At 54.0% G+C, this 26,426-nt stretch overlaps 4 protein-coding genes and 1 non-coding gene across 5 annotated transcripts; 2 read left to right on the top strand and 3 right to left on the bottom strand.

Annotated features, from left to right (window-relative positions):
- Positions 1-4,837: 4,837 nt before the first annotated feature.
- COL26b_011772 (uncharacterized protein) lies at positions 4,838-7,091 on the bottom strand (the record flags this gene model as incomplete). Its single annotated transcript, XM_053184432.1, has 6 exons — positions 4,838-4,954; positions 5,024-5,855; positions 5,907-6,414; positions 6,472-6,763; positions 6,813-6,936; positions 7,060-7,091. 6 exons carry the CDS (start codon positions 7,089-7,091, stop codon positions 4,838-4,840), a joined length of 1,905 nt encoding a protein of 634 aa, XP_053031640.1.
- A 1,867-nt stretch (positions 7,092-8,958) lies between these two features.
- Positions 8,959-10,361, top strand: COL26b_011771 (uncharacterized protein; the record flags this gene model as incomplete). The annotated part of the gene is made up of 3 exons (XM_053184431.1): positions 8,959-9,027; positions 9,079-9,835; positions 9,892-10,361. 3 exons carry the CDS (start codon positions 8,959-8,961, stop codon positions 10,359-10,361), a joined length of 1,296 nt encoding a protein of 431 aa, XP_053031639.1.
- A 251-nt stretch (positions 10,362-10,612) lies between these two features.
- On the top strand, positions 10,613-10,698 carry COL26b_011770. The gene has a single exon. It is a non-coding gene; the product is annotated as a tRNA-Gln (tRNA).
- Positions 10,699-10,959: 261 nt separating this feature from the next.
- On the bottom strand, positions 10,960-13,263 carry CEL3B (glycoside hydrolase 3; the record flags this gene model as incomplete). The annotated part of the gene is made up of 5 exons (XM_053184430.1): positions 10,960-11,877; positions 11,927-12,329; positions 12,381-12,775; positions 12,844-12,935; positions 13,116-13,263. The coding sequence occupies 5 exons, from the start codon at positions 13,261-13,263 to the stop codon at positions 10,960-10,962; spliced, it is 1,956 nt and encodes a 651-aa protein (XP_053031638.1).
- Positions 13,264-17,302: 4,039 nt separating this feature from the next.
- On the bottom strand, positions 17,303-24,790 carry COL26b_011768 (Type I Iterative PKS; the record flags this gene model as incomplete). The annotated part of the gene is made up of 3 exons (XM_053184429.1): positions 17,303-24,016; positions 24,081-24,568; positions 24,670-24,790. The coding sequence occupies 3 exons, from the start codon at positions 24,788-24,790 to the stop codon at positions 17,303-17,305; spliced, it is 7,323 nt and encodes a 2,440-aa protein (XP_053031637.1).
- Positions 24,791-26,426: the final 1,636 nt, after the last annotated feature.

Genomic DNA, 26,426 nt, shown 5'->3' with positions numbered 1-26,426 from the left:
ATTGAAAGACATCATGAGTGTAGATTCTCAACGCGCTAAGTGGTCTGTCTCTCTTCAAATTGGGACGGACATCCAAGCCAAAATTACCTCGATATTTCCTTACTTTACTCCGTTACATCTGGGATCTCATCATATCCTGCCATGTCCACAAACAATAGATACAACTTTGTCACATAATAGTCTTGCTCCACGGCGGTATGGATGGCCGGTGAATCTTGTATGTCTAGTTGGTTGAGATTAGCTCCACTATCAACGAGAATTTGTTTGATTTCATCGCGTCCTTTCATTGAGAAAGCCAGAATCAGAGGTTCTGCCATTCCGCTTGGACCATTAACGTCTGACCCATGCTCCAGTAATAGCTGCACAAGATCTGGACGGTTAACGTAAACTGCAGTCGAGAGTGGGCTGCATTCGTCATACGCCACGCCTTGCTCAATCCTCTGTTACCTGAAATATTTTGTGCATTGACATTTATGCCATGTTCCAGAAGAAGCTGCAAAGTTTCCTTTTGATTTCGGTTTGCGCGTATGGCAGCTGTTAGAGCGTTTCCGTGAGGATTCTGCACGTTGACGTCTGCTCCGTATTCCAGAAGAAGTTGAACCAGACCCAAGTGACCCCTACTTGATGCATTTTGAAGGGCCGTAGTCCAGCAAGAATATGTGAATTTTCCATCTCCATCCTGTGCATTCACATCGGCTCCATGTTGTAGCAGCAATCGTGCGAAGTCGACGTAACCACGGTCAGAGGCAATCGAGAGCGGCATATTCCACGCAGAAAACTTTGCAATGATACCGTGACTACGGGCGCTGACGTCGGCTCCATGGCTCACAAGTAGTTTTGCAATATGTATGTGCCCGTGTCTTAAAGCACCCAAAAGGGCGCTGTCTCCTAAATTGGCATCAATCGCGCTTGCATCGGCTCCGTACTTAAGCAGGATTTGGACGATCTCGCCATGACCCATCTCTGAGGCGCAAACGAGAGCCCGCCCGTGGGTTTTGACGTCTGCCCCGTACTCCAAAAGAAGTGTAACCATTTCTTGGGATCCGTTTTTTGATGCCGCTGATAAAGCATCGTTCCAATCATGTTGTGCGTCAACGTCTGCACCATTGGACAATAATAATCTGACAATCTCGAGATGCCCCTCTTCAGCGGCGCCTATTAGGGCGGGAACGTCACCAGATCACTGCCAGCCGTGAACGTCCGCTCCATGGTCCAAGAGCAGTTCTACAATCTCGTAATGTCCCTCTTTAGCAGCGATTCGCAGAGCACCTGCGTATTTGTCCCGTTGATTCTCAGACTTAGGCATCATATCCAAGAGTTGCTGGACAATATCTCGGAGGCCAGAGTAGGATGCCCCTCGTAAAACGGCTATCCCGCCATTATGTGTGTCGACATCCGTGTCTCGAAGTATCAGGGCTTTCATTGTCTTCGGTAGTTTTTTTCGGCATGCATAGTACACACCACACTTTTCCCAGTAGGCCGGTCTTCTGAGCTGTAAAGGATTTTGCCAATCTCTCCACAGCGCAAAACTTCGTGAATCTTGCAAAATATCAGCTGCCTTCTCCACAATGTCTTCGGGTTCTTCGGCGCGAGAAACAAAATCCATCCATCTCAAAACAACAAATTCCAACAGAGGAAATTTGGTTTTGATATCAGTCTCCTTACGATCTCGTGAGTGCCTTGCGGTACCGGACCACATTTCGATTGCGTGCTCAACTGCGGTCTTTTTGACGCTCCAGTAATAGGTGAAGCATGTGTGCAAGATACAAATTGAAGCTTGGACTGGGTGGAAGCGCTTATGGCATCTTAGAAGGAACTCCTTCACTGAAAAATGAGCAAGGTGAACCTCCCTAGTTGGTACATGTAGGGAAATGCCAGAACGGTCATACGAAGCTCGAGTGCTGTGCGCGATCGAAATCATGCCAGGACAGAAGTCCAAGATAAGCTCAGGATCGGGCATCCTTTTTTCAGCCTCGAAGCCTTCAGAATGAACAGTCATGATATCCACAGCTTCTTCAAGGGTAAAAGGCTGTGGTGCAAAAACAAGGAATTGGAGGAGTAGGATTGACCTCTCCCTTCGATGTTCCGGAACCTTCGGAAGGATTCGTTCATATGTTTCGTTGAGACTTTCTGGCAAACATCTCAGAGCTGCTTCTATTTCCTCTTGATCGATGCAGGTTTCGAGGCTGTCAAGCTGGCATGCTGCCCATCTAAACCTAAAACACAGTCAATAAATCGGTTTTACATAGACGTTTTATTACGAAATAGCCACTTACATTCCGCCAGCTCTGCCTCCGACTTCAGAGCTAATTCGATGTACTATCGAGGGAGTTGAGAGCCATTTCCTAAATCTGGCTCTCGTCCTCAGGCTATTGTGAACATATGACTGGATGTCGGTGTTCACAAGCATCGTTTCGAGTGACACACAGTTACTTGCTTTTATCAAGGAAGTAATTCGTTGATCTGAATCCGCCTCAACTCGACCAGTCATGATGAGCTTGACATGGCTAGAATCGGGAATAGCCAGAAAACGCTCTACCCACGCGAGCAATTTCGATAGTTCAGAGCACTCATTAAGGGCATCGATAAAGAGGTAGGCCGGGCCTGAATCTCTGCGCTCCCTGAGCATCTTTAGTAGACAGTGAGACAAAGTCTTGCTATCAGGTTGGTCTCGGCCGTTGTTATAACGCTTGAAAATATCGCTGAGTTCCCCAGTTGGTTGAGCTTGCCGGGTATATAGCTGGAAGATCAGTCCGCGCAACATGTTGTCGAGAGTTTGTTTGCCTGTATCAGCGAAGTCGAAGGAAAATTGAAGTACAGTTCGACCAGGCTCTCTTGCGATGTAATCGTACGCTGTTGTAACTAGAATAGTTTTGCCGCACCCAGGTAGTCCGTGCAGCCATAGCGATGGACGGGGTCCAAATTCCCACTCTCTGAAAACGGGTAATTCAAGAAACCATTTGCCGGTTCCTTCGTGACGAAGCTCTCTAGCACGATTCGCATTTGTAGATGAATCCGGAGGAGTCAGCCAGGTCTTGACAGCTTCCACATGCTGAGTAAATCTAACTCCCTTGGTGTCTGCTTTTATTTCATTTAAAACGTGAAGATGGTGTGCTTGATTCATTTCAACTGGGAATAAGTTAGAAGATTGAGTTCAGAAATGCGACTTGATTGCTGACTTGACCGAAGCTTTTCCGCAAATTTTGTTTTCATCTCGACTCTTGTCAAGGAAATCCGACGTAGCAGGTCCTTTGTATAAGCGGCAGCACCCATCGCGGCGGAACCTTGCCAAGCCTTGTTCTTATGGGTGTCGCAGTAGTCGCATATACCACGCACAATCAAGCACGGGAAATGATTCATCAGACCTGCAGCTTCCATTTCGAAACAAAGAACGTCTCTCTCAGCAGCCAGCCTATCCCTGACGTATGCATCTTTTATGACTTGGTTTCCAGAGGCTATCAGTCCAATGTGAACAGTTATGTTATCGTCATCTTCGCTTCGTGCTCGCCGAACGATCAGGCTAGCCGGATCATCGCTGCATACCTCAATGCAGTCTAATTTCGAATGAGAAGGGTGCGTATAAGTCGGTAGATAAAGCCTGCCGGTTGTCGGGTTTGGACGAGAGTAAAGCCTGCGTAGCCGGGGCCGGCGATCCAGTGCCTCTTCAACCTTGGAGTCAAGTTGGTTACCATTTAGCTCGTAATCAGCCTCGAGGCCGTGGACTGCGCCTAGGAGTGCTTGTGGTGGTTGATTCAGACGCCCCGTTTCTTCAAATAACCCATTTTGAACTGTCTTTCCGTAGTCGTATTGAAAAACGCCACCTTCCCCACTGCCACGACCGCTGACAACGATATCGCCAAGGCGAATGTCATGCTTTTGGCTTGGAGCACCGCCGGCAATGCCAACCATAAGGCCGATGCGGACGTTCGGAAAACTATGCACCATGTTCCTCGCAACCGTTGCAGCACTTGTAGTGCCATATTCTCCTTTTGGAAGAATAGCAATCACGACATTATGCTTCCCCATTCTGCCAAGAGCGTAATTATTGTCATCGCCTTGGGCTATTCCTTCTGGTTCATCATGTCCCTCGTCCAAAAAAGCCTGGGCGGCTACGAATTCCGTTTTGAGGGCACAGATCCAGCTGATAGTGTAGTCTCCGAGATTCAGCATCATCGCAATGGCGCGTTATCGGTCAGGTTGAGAAGGCAGCGAACCAAAAACAAAGTCGCAGGCAAGTCAAAAAAGTTGTGGTGAGGGAAATTGAACTTGCGAAGACTGCACTGTGATGTGGAAGGTCAGTTTACAGCCCCGCACCAAATTCAAAATGCCTCACAAAGTGGACGATAAAATGCGGCGACAAAAGATCAGGCGACCTATCATGCTACATAGCCGTCTACTACCTAATCGTGAGATGAATTACCGATGTGGAGATGTAGGTCGCCGTCGAATGCTCTTATTGGCGAGCAAATGTGGTGCCAAGAGGAATGCGTGTTGTTGCGGCCGAGAAGGACCAGAATTGCTCTGATGTGTCTACCGCTAATCTCCCCTTTAGTGTGGAAGCGACTATTCAAGTTGCGGACGATTCCATGCTGAACTTTGTGGGGCCGCAAATAGATCTCAACAACACAAGAGAGAGAATGGATTATCGCTCCGTTTGTTTCCCAAAAAATAGTTCTATACGTATAATTCTTGGAGATATGTACGCGTCCCGTTGGTTCATGCAGTCATCCATGTGTACTTCTGCGAGTGCTTTCTTAAGTTGGGACTAATCCAGACTCCGTGAACGAACGGAAAGCCTGCCGTCAACGAATTCCAATCACAGTTCCAGTCGCCTTTCTCAAGCGGTTGTAGTGTTATATCCGATTCCAAGTCCGACAGGGCAATTGGGCACATTGGCCTGCCAGGCAGCACTCTCCTTTGCATACTTGGGCAAGTAGGAGTTGGTCGTGAATGTCTAAGGTAGTAATATGTTAGTCTTCAGTTGCTACACCAAAACTCATTTACGCCGTGAGAGTGAACTTACGCTTGGAAGATAGTAGGAAACATCAGCAGAAGTGTAGTTGGCTCCCAAAGACTGCAAAACAGTCACGACTGAACCGGCAATGTAGTCCAGGAAGATCAAGTCAATCTTGGTATCATCTGAAATCGATCCATCGCTAGGGAAGCTGCCGTTGGCCTGGAAGAAGTTGGGATAGTTGTAGACCGGGATCTCGCTGTGGACAGTGTCGTCGCCGTCGGTGCCGAAATCATCGGATGTGGTGTATCCCGGTGTAATGTCCTGTCGACGAACGATACGGCCCCCAGCATAAGATCGCTTCGCAAAGTGGTCGTTGGTGACTGGCGGATCAATGCAGCTATCGACAGAAGACAGAGCAGGGTTAAATTGGCTGAAGCCAAGAGAATCTTTCGTCAACGAACGCTTCCTCTTTGAAGGGAAAGCTCCCGACTCCAGGTTACTGAGAATCTGGCTGGCATACGACCAGGGAACGTCGGGAATGTACTCGAAAGCGTCAGTGAAGGGAGATACAATGAATGAGGAGTCGTAGTCGAAGGGGCCTTGTGCGAGGTCGAATCGGATATGGCCGGTGTTGGCGATAATGATTCTCGGAGTGGCCTTTCGCTCCTCGGTGATGATCGTGGCTGCAAGAGCAGTGGTCGTCAAGTTGAACATAGATCCTTCAGACATGAAAGGCGCGCAATCGATACACCAAGTCTGGGGAGCGCAGCCGTAAAGAGTCGTCAGGTTGAGATTCTTGCGCTCAGATGTGATCTCTTGAGTTACACTGACGCCCTTGGACGTGTTGAAGGCCTTAGCCTGGCTACCAACGGCGTGATACTCGAATGTCAGGGTGTTCCTGGAAAAGCTGTTAGTATTCTGCAGAATGTCAGTCTCACTTTGATCTTACCAGTCCAGGTAGCGACGGAAGTAGGTCATAGTGGAGTTGCCAGTCGCAGAGGCAGGGCTGCTAGAGGACGTCGTCGTGGCCACAGCAACCGCCTTCTGGGCAGGGTGAGGGACGCCCTTTGGGTATACCGCACCCTTGTAGTTGTCGGACTTGATGCCAGACATGGAAAGGAAGCCCAGGGTCTCGCAGTACCTTCCAGACTCGAGAGCAGTCGACTTGTCATCGTAGACGGCGAAGTCACGAATGTGGGTGTGGCCACCGAAGAACTGAACAGGCGTGTCGGGCTTGATGGCTCGGATCGCGTCAAAAACAGTCTTGAGCGTGCTGCTGCTCTGCGTTGGGCGAACAGGGTTGTGGCCGATGACCAGGTAAAGATCAACAGGCTCGCTATAGTCGACAGCGCTCAAGAACCACGGCTGCTTGACCATGGTTGCGGCCTTAGTAACGACCGAGGCATTTGAATTACCGGTGAAGTCGAAGAGAACGCCAAACGCCATGATTCTGAGGCCTGGGAAGATCATTAAATTCGACGAAACTGCAATTACATCTCGTGAGCGCAACTTACCCTTCGGCGTGGTGAAGTAACGATATTGCTTGCCAATGTACTCAAGCGCGCCCGTGCTGGGGTTACGGATTTGGACATTGCTAGTGACATATCTGTCACCATAGACCTTGGCGAACTGGCTAAAAGTCTCATATGCGATGTTGGAAATGTACAGCTCGTGGTTACCAATGGCCAGCACATCGTAGTCGATGTTCTCGAAAATGGGGTTCGAAATTTGGCCGTTAACGCCGGTGCCGTTCGCGAAGGTGGAAACACCAGTGGCGTCGCTGAGGCCTGCACCATCATGCAAATCCTAATATTGTCAATATCATTGCGCCGAGAATGAGATCGCTTCTACATACTCCAGTGTCGACTACCAACAAATCAACGTCGAGGTCTTCGGCCTTCTGGCGCATGTGTTTGACGAAGCTCACGAAGTCACCCCAGTCGGCTCCATAGTTTTGCTCACGGATGTGGCCTTCCAGCCTGCATGATTGAGTCAGTGTGGGATCATTGGGGTCTCCGATGAAGGACTAACCAGCCGTGGGTATCTGGACCATCATTGTCAGCCTGTATGTTCTCAATCTCGTGTCATTGAATGCAACGTACCAGTCGTATGGAGAAAGTTCAATTGACCCCATGAAAGAGGGCCGCGAGGGGCGACTGCAGCAGCCTGGGCATCAGGTTGCGCCCTGCGAACATGTCTCGTCAACACCACATCCCTCTCGGGGTGTTCGCAGCTATCGCAAGCCAAGACCGGGGTGGAAATGGCAAAGCCAAGCGACGCCAAGATGGTATTCGTAAAACGCATCTTGAGAACTCTAAAACGACCGATCCAATGAAAGAACGAGTCAGGCCGCGCAAAATAACGAGAGGAAAACCGACGACCACCTGGAGATGCAAGCGTTTCCCGACAGGCGGGTGTTGCATGCAGCCAAGCTTTTAAGAGGATGCAGCTCCCGCGCAAACAAGCTTTTCTTGGCGACCGCCGCCCGCCGGTATCTTTGCACGCATCATTCCGCGCTGACGCGGCGAGCCGATAAACGCTCATCCATGTGGCGGCCGAAGTCGCATTGGCTATCATCCAGAGAATGAGATTGCCCGGGCACGTGGGGGGGATCAGCATTCATGAATCGATGCTACTGAGCTTCCTATTGCTGTCTAGCGCAGCCAATATCCGCCGTCAGCGACCCGCACCGTATCTCGTGTATCTGCCGTTATTGCCGGTGGCCACTGAGCGATTGCGGCCGAACCACGGGAAACTGCGAATGTGGTGTTTGGGAAGAGGCAATTACTTAAACACTTCGAGATACAGAGTTGTTTATTAATCATGGAGGCCGCAAGTTCTTAGGGCTCTTTAAAGGACCGGCGCGTCGTGATGGTCAACAAGAGCCGCCGGGATAGTGCCCACTCATACCCCGGACAGTGAGATTGGCGACTTCGCGGAAATTGTGGAATCTCACTGATTGCCAATTGTTCCTCTTTATTTCCGTCCTCGGTATACACTCGGCCAAAGTTTTTGCGAACAAAAATGTGTTGTTCCACTTGCACATCCAAACACTCTTGATTCCTTATTGGATTTGTATTGGTGGAGAAATGAGTTGACGAGGTTCGAAGCTTGATCCGAGGTATCCCTGACAACTCCAGCCATAATTGAGGTTACAACCTAAGACATGTGGTTCATCGAAGCATCCATAGGCAGGAATTGCATGTATCAACAGTCTTCCAGGCCCTACCCGTACAAATAATAACAAGAAGCTCATTCTGTCAATCTGCTTGCAGCAAGTTGACGGAATCTTGAATCAATGGCATACGGGAAAGCATATCCGTAATACTGTGATAGATAATTAAATGGTAGTTTGATGTGAATAGGTGAGAACAAAAGAGCACGACAAGATAGTGACCCCAAAATAATGCTGCAATACAGACGTCACACAGCCAATAACGGTAATTCACAAAGCTCAACTACGTGAATTCTTGGTGAACTCTGAAGACGACATGCATCTGTGCGGCACAGTTTAGGCAGAAATGGCTGATTTACGTGTGGTTTGAACAGTATTTTCAGGCAGCAACGGGCTTTTGGCAAGGATCACAGCTGACAATGGCATCAGTCAACGACCAGAAAAGCCTTGGCTCAGCCAAAAAGCGCGCTGTTGATTAGCACCGGAGAAACCGGATGGGATCCGATTCGCTTCAACTTTAAAACCACATGCTTCAACATCGTGAACATGCAACATCCCAATTTAGAGGACGAGCAGTTTTCTGGGGTTCACCTTCCAAATTGGTGGTATGACTCAACTAGATAGTGTAAGGGAAGGTGCAAATTCGATTGTGGTTACTGGCTTGGTAAGAGCTACCTGGAGCGTGGCCGAAAGATACCTCTCTAGGGTCAATAACAACACACTTGTGGCATATTTAAAACAATCCTAAGATCCATTCACCACGAAACCCCGCACGCTTATTTCAACAACAATATACGATATTTTTGACAAGTCGTCTCTGCCCATCATGAATCACGAACAATTTCAAGAGCGTCTTGACTTCGCCAGGAGCACGTTGATTGGGTTCGGTCTCGAGGTAATAACCACTACTCACTCTCAAAGCCCACTTTACTGATACCAAATATAGCCCACCGAGATCACACCTGTGGAATACCAAGAGGATGTCCCATTTCCTTACAATAACTTCATCTACAAAATCACTTTGGCCAAGCCAGCCACCAAGGACAATTTCCTTCATGCTGGCTCGTACACTACGCTTCCGCCAGAGGGAGGCATCTCAACCTTCGTCATGCGGCTAGCTAATCCCAAAGCCATGGACATCATCCAGGATAACCGAGTCGAGAACGAGGTCGCAGCGATGTACATCGCTCGCCAGGGCCTCCAAGCTTTCAAACCTGATGCCGCCGGGCTCATTCCAGCCGTCTTTGCGTGGAGTTCAGCTCAAGGCGCAGGTGATGGCTATGACTGGACTTTGATGGATTTCAAGCACGGCGTGCCGCTTGACACCAAGTTCAAGGACCTATCAGACGATGAGAAGAAGACTGTGCTTGGTCAGATTGCAGATGTCTTCACAGGTATTCAGCGAGCGCCGTTGCCTGAGAGCATCAAGTTGCATGGCGGATTGACCATCGATGAGTCTGGAAATATCGTGGGTGGCAAGATGACAATTCTGGAAGGCGCACCATGGAATTCGTACACCGACTTTTGGAAGTCCAAGTTGGAATTTGGCCTGCGCGATGCGGAAGGGAGCTCGAATCTGCAAGGTTGGAAGCCGAACGGTGTTCGCGAACGTATCGACAAGTTCATTCTGAGTGGACTTGACCAGTATCTTGCTGGAGCTGGCGTCGATGAGACGCAACGCGTGCTGATTCACGGCGACCTCAGTAAGTCAGGGGGGACTCTTGCTCTCCCGAGGTGTGTTTATTAACATGAACATCAGCTACCAACAACATCCAATACGACCCTGCAACAAAACAGATCACGGGAGTTCTTGATTTTGACTGGGCTTACATCTCTCATCCAGCCCATGAGTTCTTCACCTCTTTTGGAGACATTGGAGGCAGCACCAACGGCGGCACTGCAAGGGACCCCGACTTGAGCGATGGTAAAATTGCCAACGCAATGCTGGCAGGCAACTTCGACATCCCCGATTTTCCAGAAGAGGCGGTCGGGCAACTTGCGAGAGCAAAGGCATGGGATGACGCATTGGCTGAGAGAGGGGCGCTGAGACCAAGTGAAATTGCTGGCATGGCTGCGCTGGAACAACTTCGGAAGCTGGAAAGCCTTCTTGCTCCATTCACGCTACATCACCCAGTCATGTTGAAGAGAAAGACGGCGGAGCAGATTGTGGAGATGCGGGCTGCTGGTGAGAAGGAGTTGATTGAGTGCCTGGAGCGGTTCGGGTATTGATACAATGGGGCAGGTTCATGGCAACATTCGTTTTGAAGCCACAAGGCTCACAATAAATAGTCATATTTAGAGATTGAAGATCTCACAAGGGACCTGAATGTGTTGATGGCGGTGGGCTTGTGTTGTGCCAATCCTGGTCCTGGTCAAACTTGCCCCCACTTGAGGTCCACAAGGGCTAAACCCACGCAACATATTCCACATTTTCTGCAGAAGTGCTTACACCAGCCCATCACGGCTGGATCAACTCAATTGGTCTATTAGTCTAGTTGGTTAGGACGTCGGATTCTGATGATCTCAGGATCTTCCGTAAGCCCAGGTTCGAATCCTGGATGGACCTTGTTTTTGCTTTTTGAACTTCTCTAGTGCATACGATGATGTCTCAGGAGAAGCGGGGCCCTCCAAAGGTTTGTACACGGATAAAGCGGAGAAGTCGCTTCCCCCGTATTTTATCTCTTTGAAGTGTCTGATTGGGCAGATGTGTATACATCTGTGTACTCAAACTCACGGAGGACGAAACAACTTGACCATAAGTTCATCATCAGACTAAGTATGAAGAATTCAAGAGGGAAGGAAAGTCCTCAACTGAAGATGCTCGGGCTCAGATCGAAAGGACCTGCGACAGAGGCAAGTCTCGGCTGCTCGCACCCACAAACACGGTATAATCGCCCTCCTGAAGAGTCCATTTCTGAGCCACGACATCCCACACACTCAAATCCCGCCTTGTCAACTCGAACTGCAGGTCCGCACCCTGTCCACTCTCAAGGGCCACCTTCTCAAACCCACGAAGCTGTTTAGGCGGACTGTTCGGAATGGCAACATACAGCTGCGCGACTTCCTCTCCCGCGCGGGACCCCGTGTTGTTCAGCGTGGCGTGGATGGTTGCGACGGTAGACCATAAGGCATCAGAGTTTGCCGCAAAGCCTGCCTGCGTATCCTGCTTCTTGACTGAGATTGACGAGTACTCGAAGCTGGTGTAACTCAGCCCATACCCAAACTCGTATCTCGGAGTGACGTTCTTAGCATCGAAGTCGCGGTAGTCAATGTAAACGCCCTCTGTGAAGTCGCACTGCGGACTCGTCGTGTTCGTCTCACCGCGCCCGCAGGGCTTGTAGACAGAGTAGTCGCTCTCGTTCTTGGCGAGGGTGTAGGGGAGCTTTCCGGAGAAGGAGGACTCGCCGTAGAGGAGCTGCACGAGCGCTTCACCACTGTCTTGGCCGGGAAGATGGGCGAGGACGGTGGCGGTGACATTGGGGTGGTCGATCCACTGGTCGACGAGACGGATGCCGGCGGCGTGAATGATGACGATGGTGTTGGGGCATTTGGAGGCCACGCTGAGGACGAGACCGTCGCTGAAATCGTCGTGGAGGCCGTCACGGTCCCATCCTTCCGTTGCCATGGCGTTAATGAAGACGAGGCAGACGTCACTGGCGGCGTTGACGTCGGGATTGGGAGATGTGAGGTCCCAGTTTACCCAGCTACCGTCTTTGGCTGCTCTGTGCTGGATGGAGCTGAGGGGCTACAATGGGTTAGCCAAATCTGGAAATGAATAATGGGCTTTTACTTACATCGAGGATATAAGACGGCGCATTGGCGGCAGCGCGGCCTCCACTGACGATGGTTCCTCCCTTGGCCGCTTGGTCGAAGTGTCTTTCGGTGCCTAGCACGGCCTGGCCCATCTCTGGAGAGGAGTAGTAGCCAAGCTCAAACAGCTTGTCAGTGTTCTTCGTGCCGGGTACCGTGGCATCATACCCAAAGACCGAGATCATGTTGGGCGCTTTAGCGAAGGGGAGGGCATTGTTCTCATTTTTCACGAGGACGTGTCCGGCAATTGCGCCCTCGAGAATGTTTGACCTCGAGTCTGGGTCGCGAGCATCGACTTGCTCATGAGGCTCTGTGAGATTCTTCATACCAATCCCGGGAGTGGGGAAGTCTGAGTCCTGGCCAACAAGGTACCAGGCCGCAAGAATTCTGGAAGAGGTTAATGACGTCTCGTGGATTGTTTGAATTGGGATGAATTACCTTGTAGCCATATCCGTCACTCGAGACTCGTCGACGGCACCATTGTTGACAGCATCGGTCAAGTTCTGACCAAAACTTCCCCCAAGAGGCATGACCATGTCCAGGCCAGAATTGGCACTCTGGAGATTGTGCTGCGCGTTCCAGTCGAGAAGCACAAACCCATCGAACTCGAGCTCACCCTTGAGGACGCCGTTCATGAGTTTGCTGTTTTCGCAGCCGTAGGTGTTGTTGATTCTGTTGTAGGAACACATGATGGATGCAGCACCGGCCTTGACACCATCGACAAAGGGCCAGAGGTAGAACTCATGCAGGGTCTTGTCGTCGATGTTGGACGATGCGGCTTCGACACCAAAGTATGGCCTTCTGTAGGTTTCTTGCTCGTTTCCGATGAAGTGCTATCGAGCAAGGTCAGGAACAAGTTTTTGTCTTCTTTTTTTTCCGCAATTTGAGCGTAAATACGCACCTTCAGGTTGGCAATGACACCGGCATCTTGGTGACCAATGATGGTCTCCGCGTTGAGCTGTCCCGACAAGTACGGGTCAACCGAGAAACCCTCTTTGCACGAGTTTAGTATCGTTACGAAACTTGCAGCTGAGATGAGTGTTTCTTACCCCAGTTCCTGCCACCCAGAGGTGATCTTCCAAGAGGACCTGCATTGGGTCCCAGTAGAACATTTACTGAGTAAACCGTCAATGACCTCCCCAAATTAGAAGTTGTCAATTACCTTGCACTCACCTCCCTTAGTCTTGAACTCCTTTCCCATCCAGTATCCACGGTGGTAAGTCAAGTTCTTGTCCCAAGTGGCGCCGATGTGCAGAGCTGAAGGATACGAATTGACAAGATCGGTCGCTCTCACGCCATTGCCTGCATCATGAAGGCACATCCCAGGCCACCCCAGCCGCGGGATTGACCCCGTATTGCCAGCGCAGACATTATCGCTCGCAAATCCACGAGTAATGTTGACCTTTTCCTCCAAGGTCAATTGGTCTACTAATTTGCGCACGCTGGCGTACGCATCCTTCCAAACTCCTGATCCCTTTCCAGATGCTAATTCGCAATTACGTCAGTTGTTGATTTGTTGACGCGCCCAGGGTTGTTGGACGGGCAACGAGACTCACGTGACGGGTAAACCTCTGGCGACTGCGCGACGGCTGCGACGCCTGTCGAAAGCGCGAGAAGCTGCGCAAGAGCAGCCAAGCTTCCAGTCGACCACATTCCGAACGGGTTGACTCTCGAAAAGTCGGGTGGTGAGACAAGGCGTCGGCCACGATGGCTGTGAGTACCTATGTATCTATGTATGGTCACTGAAGCCCCGTTTAATACGTTATGTAACAACACGGACTTATATAAATCCCCGAAGAGTAGCCGGCTCACCGCTGGTGCGACGATCGAATCGGTGCGTTTCTCGGCCGAGCCAAGGATTTTTTCCCAGAACATCAAGACTTGCGAACTTTACTTCAGGAACCTCATCCTACGTTGCGCAGTTGCGATGAATGATAGGTTTGAGGTGCGGAGTTCCTCCGCAGGGCCTCCACATCGTGAGGAGAAATGGGCAGGATGAGGGGGACGGGGAGCGCTTCCGGGAATACTGCCAGGAACATGACGTCTATCAGCAGGCACTTTGCGGGGGTACCGGCTGACCGGGGTGGGGGAATGGTAGCAATTTCGTCCTCCGGGGATGACCGGGTCACCTTCAACACCAACCGGAAGCGAAGTTTGTGAGCGTCTGACTACCTATAACTTCATGGGGAATCACGGCATCCGGCCGGTGTGAGATTCGGCGAATCTTTTGGTGTCTAAGCAAGCATCGTGCTGTGGATATGAATTACTGGCTGGAATCTCATCCGGGAGGTATCTACCGCTAGCATCGGACCGCTCTGCCGGGTTCATACCTCACTGTGCTCGAATGAGTTCATGGTCCCGAGAAAATCATACATTGGACAGTTGGTGCTACACTAAGTTTCTCCTGGAATGAAACCCAATTCAGCCATCCCACGGGTGCCCCTATTATCTGTCGGAAAACCTCTGCTGTTGGGTAGCAGATTGGGACACCCATGCGTTGGTATTTTTGAGGAGGGGAGCTGTTTGCTGTCACGTTCATCGATTCAACATCAAGCTGTAGAACTCATGAAATTTGCTGGGTTGTGTATTGGTAGCGATCTTGCCCAGGATTATTTCCAAAGAAAGTGCTAATTGTTCTCATCAAGTGCTGTCTAGCCATGCTCCGATCTGCGTTCTCGTCAATGTCCCCGGGAAATCTTTACGTTCAGGTCTGGCTTTTCCCAAAGCATGAACACCTTCTGTCTTTCAATCCAATCTTGGCTATCCGATTGGAGTTCGAGATCGAAGTTCCAAACCAAATATGCCAGAATCATGCGCATCTCCGCCCATGCAAGGCTGTCGAAATGGTTAGTTAAGCGAGGCACAGAATGAGTTCAGGCGACTTTGTGGGATCGCAGCTTACTTCTTCCCCAAACAATCCCTAGGTCCCACGCTGAACGGTCTCATAGCGTTCCTATCATCCTGGCGGAACTCAACTGGGGCATCTTTCACCCACCTTTCCGGGATAAATTCAAGGGGGCGATGAAAGTTTTCCGCCGACCGGTTGGCCGCCCAAAGGTTCATAGTCAAGCTAGTCTTTGGGGGCAGCAAATGACCCATCACATATCCTCCGGCTTTTGGAGTCACTCGGAAGAGGTTGTCAGGCGCAGGCGGATAGAGGCGCAGCCCCTCTTGAAGAACGGCATTGAGGTATTCGTGTTGCTGGAGCTTGACCAAGGTGAGGTCAGACTCGTTGGGAAAGTCGGTCCGAACAAGAGACGTCAACCTTTCGATGACAGGTCGATTTTGGCACAGGAGATAGACGGTGCCAGAAAGCATAGTGGCCGCTCAGGTAGGATCAGCCGACGAGTGCTAAGGAAGTACAGGAGACAGGACGGTACTGCAGACTTACTGGTCTCGCTGCCCGCAACGATGAATGTGATTGCCGCTGCTTCAATCTCTGGTTCCGTCATGCTAAGGAGTCCGCGTGTCAGCAAAACGGCTAGGAATGCAATGAGCCCATGGTAGCGAGGTACCGTTGTTCGCCCGTCTGGCGAAGAATGTACGACATGAAATCCGGCCGCTCGGTACCGAGCCCCATTCGCCTTTTCGCAGCCTTGGCACCAAAAGCGACAGCTGCCCGCTGATGCTTGAGCATGTTTGCGGGAATGCATGCCATGGCAAGACGCATGAAGACAGGCGGCAGCCGAGTCAGCTCCCGCATAAAGGTGAAGGCTTTCAGAGTCAAAAAGACCATTTCGAGCCAGGGATGAAGCCGATCTTTGCTGAGGCCTTCGAAGCTCTCGGCGAATGTAAGCTCACCAATAATGTCGGTTGTGAGAAGGTTGAGCCAACGGGTGATATTGACAACATCTCCGCCTGGCTGGCTAATACCCTCGTGTAATCGAGATATGAACATGGTAGTATACTGCTTGAGAAAGCCCTCCTGTAGCGATAGTGCTTTCTCAGAAAAGGCATGCGCTTGGATTCGTCGCAGTCGGCGATGGTCAGCATCTTTTGCTGTGGACTATTGGGGCGCGAGTCAGCTTTCGTGTTCGAGCCGACGCGAGAACAGTTATCACGCACGATGGTGTCAGCCTCTCCGGGAGGTGTAATGTAAAAGCTTGGATCCTTGGGGAAGTTTGCTCTTCCATTTTGTCGTCTGAGACCGTATATGTCTCCACGAGAGCGTTAGCGCTCAGCTGCGGAACGGTATGAGAAGGATTATTCCGACTCACCGTCCCATGCTTGACTGCTGGTGAAAGATAAGGTGTTGGGGGTTATTCGAACAGCATGGCCGTAGATCTCGTGAAGACGCGCTGTATTTCGCGTGGCTGTTCCTCTGAAGATCTGAATCGTGTATGGAAGGCGGCTTGCCGCTTGCCACCGCGGCCCCGGATATTTGCTGAGTGGATGAAACCAGATGTTGTAGGCGGCATTGAGAGAGAACCATAAGATCAACTAGAAGACGTTGCGGAACCGTTGAGAGAGCGTACACGTTGGACGGAAGAGCGGACAGGAAGACTTACGACTGCCAGGATACCCACTCCGGCAAAAACATACTGCGGCACCATTGCCGGTGCCTTCATAAAAATGCCGTTAGAGGACATACCTACAGGTTAGGGAAGGATATAGGTTTAAGACGAATATTAGATTGTCGATGAGATGAATGGGCGGGGAGGGCTTGAAGAGGTCCATCCTTTAAACTATTTAGATGGACAGGCTGCTGGCGAAGATATTCGACGGTGATGTGTAGTCTCCGTGAGTCCGGTCAATCGTATTGACGGATGGCAATACGAGCGTATCCGCGGCAATGCACGATGCGACGACGTCACTTTATTAGTCGCGATGAGGACTACGACCTCGCGGATAGGTAACCATGTGATGCCACCCAAATCTCGTACTCGCACCGATGCCGAGCTTGGTTTACATCGCAAATCGGACGACGCAGGTTCCGTTGTATCGCACGCGGATGTCAACACATACTTCGTTTGCTGACATGAGACTACCTAGGTACTCCAAATAGGAAAGCATTTGATTAGATTTCACTTCAATTCAACCTGAGGATAGAACGAGTAGGATGAGTGCAAAGGTGTACAAGAACAATAGTAAACATGCGTTGGACAATACAACAGACATATAACGAGACTTTTGGAGGCCACCTGCTGCCAGATGTTGTCAGCCCTTACGCATGGATTCTCCCCCCCTGGACCACCCTGTCTCCAGTTTTCGACGACACCACCGTCAATCACAACACCATCGATGCTTCCACGAAAGCAATTTGAGCCACCAACGCCTTCCCAGACCCAATTGACGCGTAAAACACGCTCAGTTCGCTAATTTGAAACACACACAGCTTCATATCCTTCATTCTTTTCATTCTACTCCGTAATCTTGACCAGCTGGCTCTTCTCAGCAATCTTGGCCGCGAACTCGCGGATGGGCACCGCCGACACGATCTCCAGCAGCGCCATGTTCGCCTTGAGCTCTCGCGCGATCCAGTTACGGACTTCAATGGCAGTCAATGAGTCGACGCCGTAACGGTACAGCGGCTGCGCGGGGTCTACCTCGGACGCCGGCATCTGCAGGATCTCGGCCGTCCGCTTCGAGAGCGCGTCGGTCACGATCTCGGCCGCCTGCTGCATCGACGACACGCTCGCGAGCTGCGAAGCGATCGACACCATGGCAGCGGCCTCGGCGTTGTTATCAGAAGACGAGCCGGTTGACGTGGCTATGGCCATGGGGCTGAAGCGCGGGTCCGAGAGGTAGAACGGCTGAGGGAGGCGGTGGGCTGCCCAGACGTCGGCTGAGCCCAAGCCGGTGACTACCTGTGCAGGGACAGCCTCTTCCGAGTTCTGCTCCTGTTTCTGGCCGTGAACGACGCTCTTGATGAGCGCGTGGAAGATGGGCTCCGGGATGCCGACGGCCTCCTCCCAGCGGCCCAGCACACCGCTCTCGGTGTTGCCTTCGGCCAGCACGCCGACGTCGCGCATGACGCCCAGGTCGACGGCCACGGCCTTGAGTCCGCGCTTGCGGCGGTATGCTGCCAGCGCGTCCTGATATGTGTTTCCAGCCGCGTATGCCGCCTGGCCCGGGTTACCGACGACACCGGATACGGATGAGCACAGCACGAAGAAGTCGAGGGGGCGGTCCGCGCCGAAGTACTCGTGCAGGTTGCGCGATCCGGCCACCTTGGGTTGGAGTGGCTGCGTCCACTGCGCGGGCTGCATCTTCTCGAAAACGACGTCGCGCAGCACCATGGCTAGTTGAACGACGCCGCGGACTGGCGGCATCTCGCGCTCGCATACCGCCATGGCTGCTTGTAGGGATGCTGCATCGGCTGCGTCTGCTGCGTATGCGCGGGCCTTGACATTCCAGCGCGTGGTCAGCTCATTGAGCAAGGTCTGGGCCGAGGCCGAGGCATCACCAGAGCGTGAGAGGAAGGCAATATGGCGAGCGCCCGCGGCGGCGAGGTTTCGCGCCAGACTGCGGCCAAGGCCGCCCATGCCGCCGACCAGGAGGTAGGTAACGTCCGGATCGAGACGGAACAGATCGGCAGCGCGCTGGAAGACGGGAGCTCCCTCGTTATCATCCTCGGCATTGAAGGTGATGACGGCCTTGCCGGTGTGCTTGCCCTGCTGCATGACGCGGAAGACTTCCTCGACCTGGCTGGGGCGGTATGCCTTGAGCGGATAGGCAGGCGAGAGATAGCCTTGCTCGACGAGGCCGTAGACCTCACCGAGGACACTGCCAAGGTCATCAACAGGGTAGTTGAGGATATCACAGAAGGCAAACGTCGCGTTCTTGACAAAGGGCCGCATGTCGAGCGGTGAGTTGTTGGTGATATCGCGCAGACCGATCTCGACAAACGTGCCGAAGGGCGCCAGGCAGCCGGAATCCCACGAGGCGCGAAGCAGCTCGTCGGCGAGTGAGTTGAGGATGCAGTCGACGCCGCGGCCACCGGTGACGCGCTGGACGCCCTTGACGAAGCTCAGGTCGCGAGAGTGGAAAATGTGCTCCCCCGGGATCTCGAAGCGTTCCCGCATGAGCTGTCGCTTGCTCTCGGAACCGACGGTCACGTAGATGACCAGGCCCAGGTACTTGGCGAGCTGGATGGCGGCTTGTCCGACTCCGCCAGCCGCGGCGTGGATCAGGACCGACTGGCCCTTACGCAGCTTGGCCAGACGCACAAGGGCGTAGTACGCCGTGACGTGCACCAGGTTGATGGCGGCACCTTGTTCGAAGGTGATTGACTCAGGCAGCTTGTGGACGACGGCGTGGTGTGTTCTGACAACTGTGGCGTGGCTTCCGTACGCGTGGGCGGCAACACGGTCGCCGACCTTGACGTTGTTGACCGCGGCACCGGTCCGTGTCACGATACCGCTGGCTTCCAAGCCCAGCATCGGCACCGGGACCAGGCCCATGGCGCCCATGATGTCCTTGAAGTTGATGCTTGAGGCGCGCACGCTGATCTCGACGTCTGTGTCGGCAAGCGGCTCGAGTGTCCGCTCGTCCTTGACAAAGTGGAGCGTGTCTAGTAGACCAGGACGGCCAATGGCCAAGCGGACGGGCGACTTCTCCTGGGCCAGAGGCACTATGCGCGTGGCGTCCTTGAGGTGGCGGGCGATGCGCCGCTCACCCACCGCGCTCTTGTACACGCGAGACGTCTGCAGCAAACCTTGTACCTCGCGGAACTCGTTGTCGGAAGTATCGCTGGCGAGGATCCGGCCGGCGAGCGACGGTCCGCATGCTGCAGACGGGCTGCTGAGATGGAGTGTCTGGAACCGCAGGCTGGCCTTCTCGTTGGCGACGGTTCGTGCGAGGCCGTCCACGACGTAGAAGGACGGGTCATCGCCGCCTCCGGTCACCCAGAGGATTCGCTCGCTCTGTAGGATGAGACTTTGAAGGGCCTGGAAGTCACTCTCAGAAAGATCAGCTAGCATGGGCTGCTCGAGTTCCAACAGAGATACGACGGCGGCGGGAGAAGATGAGTCGCTGTCGTTCACTCCTGATGCAGAACCAGCGACTTGATCCCAGAACTTCACCACCACGGTCTCTCCCTGGGAAATCAGTTTGTCTTCGAGCGTCTTGGAGAAGTCTTGAGTGGCAGGCGATGGTTCGGAGGGTAGGACAATGACGAAGTTGTGAGCCGATGTTGTCTCGCCGTTCTGCAGATCTGCGTCCGGGCTATATCTGAACAGGGCTACAACCGCATTGTCATCACCTGTAAAAAGTGTTGATACGACTCGCCAACCCTTGGACTGGAGGAATAGCGTGTTTGCTGCGAGAGCCTGACGACTATTCGAGGAGAGGACGAGGGTAGCATCCGCCTTGGCCAGGCCGACAAAAGAATCTAAGAGGGTATTGTCATCACCCACCAGGTTCTGGGAGAGAGGCGGCGAAACGACCAACATATCAGCAGATGTAGCGTCCTGGGTGGCCTGATCCAGCGGCAGTGCCTCACCGACCAGTGTAGCAGCGGCTTCGGTCTCGGTGACACCGTCACCCTGCGCCAGCGCGTAGCGAATGTTGGAGGGGGGCACTGCGCCATTCGGCAGCGATTGGCCAACGACGCCGTTCACGATGGACTGGCCCTCGGCAAGAGCCTTGCGGTCCTGCACCAGTTCGATCACCGCAGCTGAAGGCTTCTCGTGGAGCAGCATGGTGATCAGCCTGGCCATGCCCTCCCCAGGCTGAGTCTGGGGTGCTGCGACGGCCTTTGCGACGTCAGACTCCTCCAGCAGACTCATGGTGTAATCCCATCGTACTTCGGCCGTGACGGATGCGCCGGGCCCGTCGAGAACGGTGTCAGGGCTGCCGTCTTGCTCATCCTGGCCGCCGGCAACGTCGAGCTCCGAAATGCGGAAGTCTTCAATCGCGATGTACATCTTGTCGAGCTTCGGGTCGAAAAGGAACATGTCGTTTGTCTGCTCATGGAAGCCGTGGCGCTTGTTGGTGCTGAAGCCGGCCATGATATCGTCTGGTGCACCAGGCACGTCCATCCTGATCTCCATCGCGCCGAGACGCGTAGGCGCGAACGGCTTCAGGCCCAGCACACCGCCACGGTATGTGGCGCCGACCCAGCACTGGAAGATGGCGTCGAGTGTGGCCGCGTGGATAAGGAACGGTCGCGTGCCGCGGTGCGAGTCCCGGTTCTGGGCCGAGTCCGGGCCCACCTGTCCCTGGCTGAACGTCTTGCCGATGTCCGTGACACGGAGCCGGAAGTGGGTCTTGCCCGGCCCGACAAATAGGTCTTCAACACCCTGGAAGAGCTCGCCGTACTTGAAGCCAGTGCCCTGCGCGATCTGCGAGTAGAAGTCGTCCTTTGCAACGGTCTGATGGAGCTCGGTAACGGCCTCTTGGTACTGTGCCGCCCGCTGCGCGACAACGTGAGCCTCCTCACGCTCCATGTGCTCGCTCTTAGCGGCCGCGTAGTCGATGGCGATGAGACCGCGGCAGTTGTCTCGCAGCTGGCTGGAGTTGGTGTTGTTGTTGGCCGATGACAAGGTGAATTCCCACCAAGGTCCCTGGCCCGACCCAGCACGGGTCATGTTTACCACCGCCTCTGTGGCCACACCCTCGGAAATCGACACTGCAGCCATGACAGACACATCGCGTAAGCGCAGGGCGTGGATTGCCTTTCCAGGCTCGGCCAGCTGCTGCGCCGCCTCGAGTACCATGCTGATCATGCCGGCGGCGGGGAAGACGACCGTGTCGCCGACGGTGTGCCCGCGCAGCCACGGCTCGTCATCGAGACGGATGAAGCCGCGCCAGACGTGCTGCTTCTCCCGCATCACTGGCGTCGGAGCACCTAGAAGGCCCTTAGCGGGCTGGTCTCGGAACCAACGCTCTCTCTGCACCCTTGGGTAAGCATTGTACTTGTTGTCGTGCATCCAGGGGTACGGGGGCAGGTCCGTGAGCAGGTCGACCGCCGGCGACTCATCGCCGTTGACCTTGGCCAGATCCAGCGGGATACCGAGGTGGAACAGCTGCTCAGCCATCCTCAGGCTCGTCTCGGTGGCGTCGGCGCCGCGGCGGAGGACCGCCTGGTAGGCCACGGCGCCGCTCTTCACGCCGTGGTGCGAGAGGATCTGCTCGATGGGCCCGCCCAGGGTGCTGTGGGGCCCGATCTCGACGAGTAAGTCGATGTCAGGCTCGTTCTCGTTCTCGGTCTCGGTCTCCGGCAGGACCAGCCTCTTCAGGGCGTCGGAGAATAATACTGGTGAGGTGAAGTTCTGCAGCCAGTAGAAGGGTCCCAACTGCTCTGAGGACACCTCGTCGCCCAGCACACTGGAGATCATACGAGGAGCTCCCTCGTCTGCGCTGACAGCGATGGGCTCGACACCCTCCGAGACCATGGCCTGGTAGTATTCGCCGGAAACGGTCGCGACATGGGACGAGTGGTAGGCCACTTGGACCTTGAGCCGCCGGCAAAATGTCTTTTGCTCGTCCAACGCAGCAGCTATCGTGTCCATCGCGGCCGAGTCTCCCGAGAGTGTGATGCTGGACGGGGAGTTGACGCACCCCACGCCGACCTGTCCAGACAGTCCGAGCTTTTCGATCAGGCCCTCGGCCGTCTCGCGGGAGCATCCCGCCGCCATCATGGCGCCGTTGAGATGGGGCGCAACCGTCGGCAGTAGAGCCGAAGTCGTCCCGCGGGAGTATGCCACAACGAGCGCGTCCCGGTGTGTCAGAGCCCCCATGCAGTAAGCCGCCGCGATCTCTCCGCTCGAGTGGCCGACGACCTTGGCCGGCTTGCTGAGGACCGGGGAGCCCCACGAGCGGATCTCGTCAACGAGGGCGATCTGCAGGACGCTGCAGATGGGCTGGCTGATCTCGGGCTGGCCGAGCCGGGACCCCTTGCCCGTCTTCGACAACTCGGCCACAGGGTCCCAGGTGCAGCCGAGGCTCTCGAGGATGGCGGCCGACCGGGCGACTGAGGCCCGGAACACGGGGCGCGAGAGGAGCTCGATGCCCATGCCGGCCCATTGGGCGCCCTGGCCGGTGAAGACGAAGCCTACGCGCAACGGCTTCGGATCGGATGAGGCGCGGGAGATCTTCCAGGTGTCCTCTGAAGGCGCGGCGGCCAGCTGGGACTGCAGTTGTGAGAAGCTGCTTGCCAGGCAACTGGCTTTCCATCCCAGACTGGAGCGCGCGGTGGCGAGTGTGTGCGCGAAGTTGGCCAGGTACTCGGGCTCACCCTTCTCGGGTGTCCAGGTTGGGTTTTCACTCCGAACCTTGTCGAGATGCTGCGCCAGCGTGGTTGAGACGCGCTTGATGCCAGCTTGATCGTGACTGCTGAAAACGAAGAGTCTCTTCTTATCAACAACGACGTCTTTAGAGGACGCATTACCATTGATGTGAACCCCATTCGTCAGTTGCTTTGGTGTCTTCTTGAACTCCTCGAGGACGACGTGGGCGTTGGTTCCGCCCATGCCGAAACTGCTGACACTCATGCGTTTTGTCTCGGCCTCAGGCCAAGGGGTCAGTGACGTTGGTACCACCATATTCCACTTATCAAAGGGAATTCTCGGATTGGCCTTGTGAAAGTGGACGTTGGGCGGGATCTTGCCGTGCTCCAGGGCCAAAACGCCCTTAATAAAGCCCGCCACACCGGCAGCAGGCTCAAGATGTCCAATATTCGCCTTCACGCTGCCCACGTACAGCTTTCTCGACTCGCTCGCATTGCGGCCAATCGTCTCATGGATCGCGCCCAGCTCGATCGGGTCTCCGACTTTGGTGCCGGTCCCGTGGGCCTCGACGTACTGCGTCGCGTCGTAGTCGAGCCCGTTGGACTCATAGACCAGCTTGATCAGCTCGGCCTGGGCCGAGGCAGACGGCGTGGAGATGGTCTTGGTCCAGCCGTCCGAGTTGACGCCGCTGCCGCGGACCACGGCTCGGATGTGGTCGCCGTCGCGGACGGCCTGGTCCAGCGGCTTGAGGATGACGATGCCGCAGCCCTCGGCGCGGCCGTAGCCGTTGGCGCCCTCGTCGAAGGAGAGGGAGCGGCCGTCTGGGTTGAGCACGCCCAGACTGTTGAGTTCCATGGTTGCCTCGGGGCCGAGGATCATGTTGATTCCGCCTGCGACGGCCATCTGGGTGTCGTGTGAGTGATACAAGATAGCTAACAAGACGTGTGATAGAGATTCATGAACGCACCTCTGCCTGGCCAGACCGCAGACTCTCGCACGCCTGGTGAATAGCCACCAAACTAGACGAACACGCCGTCTCGACCGTCAAACTCGGCCCGCGCAGGTCGAAAAAGTGTGACAGGCGGTTGCTGACCATCTCGTCGCTGACGCCCATCAAATACAGGCGCGGCCACTGCTCGAAGTCGCGCACGAGGGCGTCGCGGTAGTCGCTCCACGCGGTGCCGATGATGCAGGCGGTCCGCGTGCCGGCCATGCGCGGCGGCGGCAGGCCGGCGTTCTCGAGGGCCTCGTACGTCACCTCGAGCAGGATGCGCTGCTTGGGGTCGAGGACGGCGGCCTCGGCGGCGGAGAACTTGAAGAAAGACGAGTCGAAGGCGTAGGGGTCCTCTTTGATGAAGTGCCCACCCTTGGTCGGCAGCACGTTTTGCCTGTCTTTGGGGTTGGCGTGGTAGAAGGCTGATGTGTTGTAGCGGTTTGTCTCGGGTGAGTAGCCATCTGCGGTTTGGTGATGTGTGTCAGTGATCTGTCTTTCTGTCTGGCTGGCCGGTTGCTTGCGGCGTTCCATGTTCCAAGCGCAAAGTTGTGAAGTTACTAACCTCTCCCCTCTTTCAACATGTTCCAGTATTCTGTCGCGCTGGTGGCATCGCCGGGAAGTCGGCAGGCTAGGCCGACCACAGCAATGGGGATGTTATCCCGACGAACGTTGTGAGACCCCATGATGAAAATGAAAACAAGAACTCTGAAAAGTCAAATGGTATATTGGTCTTTACGAGGCTACCGCGAACAACTCTCTCAAGCTACCTAAATCCAACAGCGTCGATGGGCACCAGCAGCACTTATCACGGCAACTGGGAACGCTTTCCATGGCCCCCTCGATGCCCACTCGTGGTGACCGACTATCTTGAGCGAATAATGTCAACATGAACTCGGCCAGGTATCCTGAGGGTAGACCCTGTGACCAGAACTGCATACGTGCGTAGCAGAAGCAGAGGGTCTCCATCCACGATGACTTTCAGGAATCTCACATTCTATCATCGAACATGATTCATTGTCAAACTTCCAGACCCCACGATCCTGAGATTATATCCCGAGGGGCTCACCGAGTTAGCATGGCCACTTAGATTGTAGACGACCTGCACGGGGCAAGAGACCACGCCGTTTCGGGAGAGGGATCTGCGAATACCAGCCGGCAGCTATCCACCTTCGGGACGACCGTTGTGATGTCCCGGCGGGAGGTTCTGTATCTAGTATCTCTTTCAACCCTATGGATTCTCGGGGTCCGACAACCTCCCACCTCGGTGAAGAGCTGTACAGGGCACGGGCAATCAATCGGTAGAATTTTCTTTCTTGCAACTGGTGGAAATAGAGTTTCAGACGATCAACAGTGCGTTTGTACGGGGTAGTACTACGGGTAGGAGGGGGTTATTGAAAGTGGATGTTGATTGTTCTTTCTCCTAGGGCCCATGGTTCACGAAGCTGTGTAAGTACACATACATTCCACAGTGTGAACGGGAACATCTCCCCACAACGACCAGGGCAACCTTTGAGCGGCCTGTCCGTGACGAATGGGGCTCTGTTTCGCCGAGTAATGCACCCCGGACTTTCTAACCCACGGCCTCACTATACGGCAAGTACACGGGCCTAGAGCAGTAGAAGTTCTGCGTGCCTGACTCGGCTGCTCGGGCCGGCTACGGGTCCAGTCCGAGTGCTTGGCTCTCCTCCCTACAACTAAAGCTGGGGGGTTGCAATCTGCTTGCGACTACGCCCTACGCATAGGGTAATACTGTGCTGATAATTGGCTGTAGCTAACACGTGTGGGTTCCATTGAAATTGGGTCCTGCGCTAGTTTTACAACTCAAGATGCTCTCTGTTCACAAGCGGTAACGATACGCCCGTCAGAGTCAGTGGTTATGTGGAACCTCTTTCTTGTGAAAACTGATAGCGAATTAAGCTACGATCGCGTAGTCAACTTACCGGCCGTGTTCTGCAGACTGATATTGAACCCATGAACGTCTTGAGTCGATCATGGGGCTATTCAATACCTTAGAACGTAAGGGGGTCTTACGTGAACCTGAATATTATGCTTGAAATGATACGACTCGAATATTAATCTATTCTTTTGTTAAGACAACTTCGGAGTTCCGAAGAGCCCGACTGTCAGTTATCACGACTTCGCACGTCTCGGACTCGCAAAAGGGTCGTAGTGCTGATCAGGGGTGGTTTCACGACGAGCAACACGTGCAGACGAGCTTCGATCTTGACCGCCCGCCACTTCCCCCAACAACATCGACGACTCTCGACCAGCGACGGGTTTTAGCCTATCTTGCTGAGAGGATAGACAGATTCCACACGA

The sequence above is a fragment of the Colletotrichum chrysophilum genome, assembly GCF_026319265.1.
Source record: "Colletotrichum chrysophilum strain AFK26 chromosome Unknown scaffold_150, whole genome shotgun sequence".
Taxonomy (NCBI): domain Eukaryota; kingdom Fungi; phylum Ascomycota; class Sordariomycetes; order Glomerellales; family Glomerellaceae; genus Colletotrichum; species Colletotrichum chrysophilum.
This window is presented reverse-complemented; position numbering and strand designations above follow the sequence as displayed.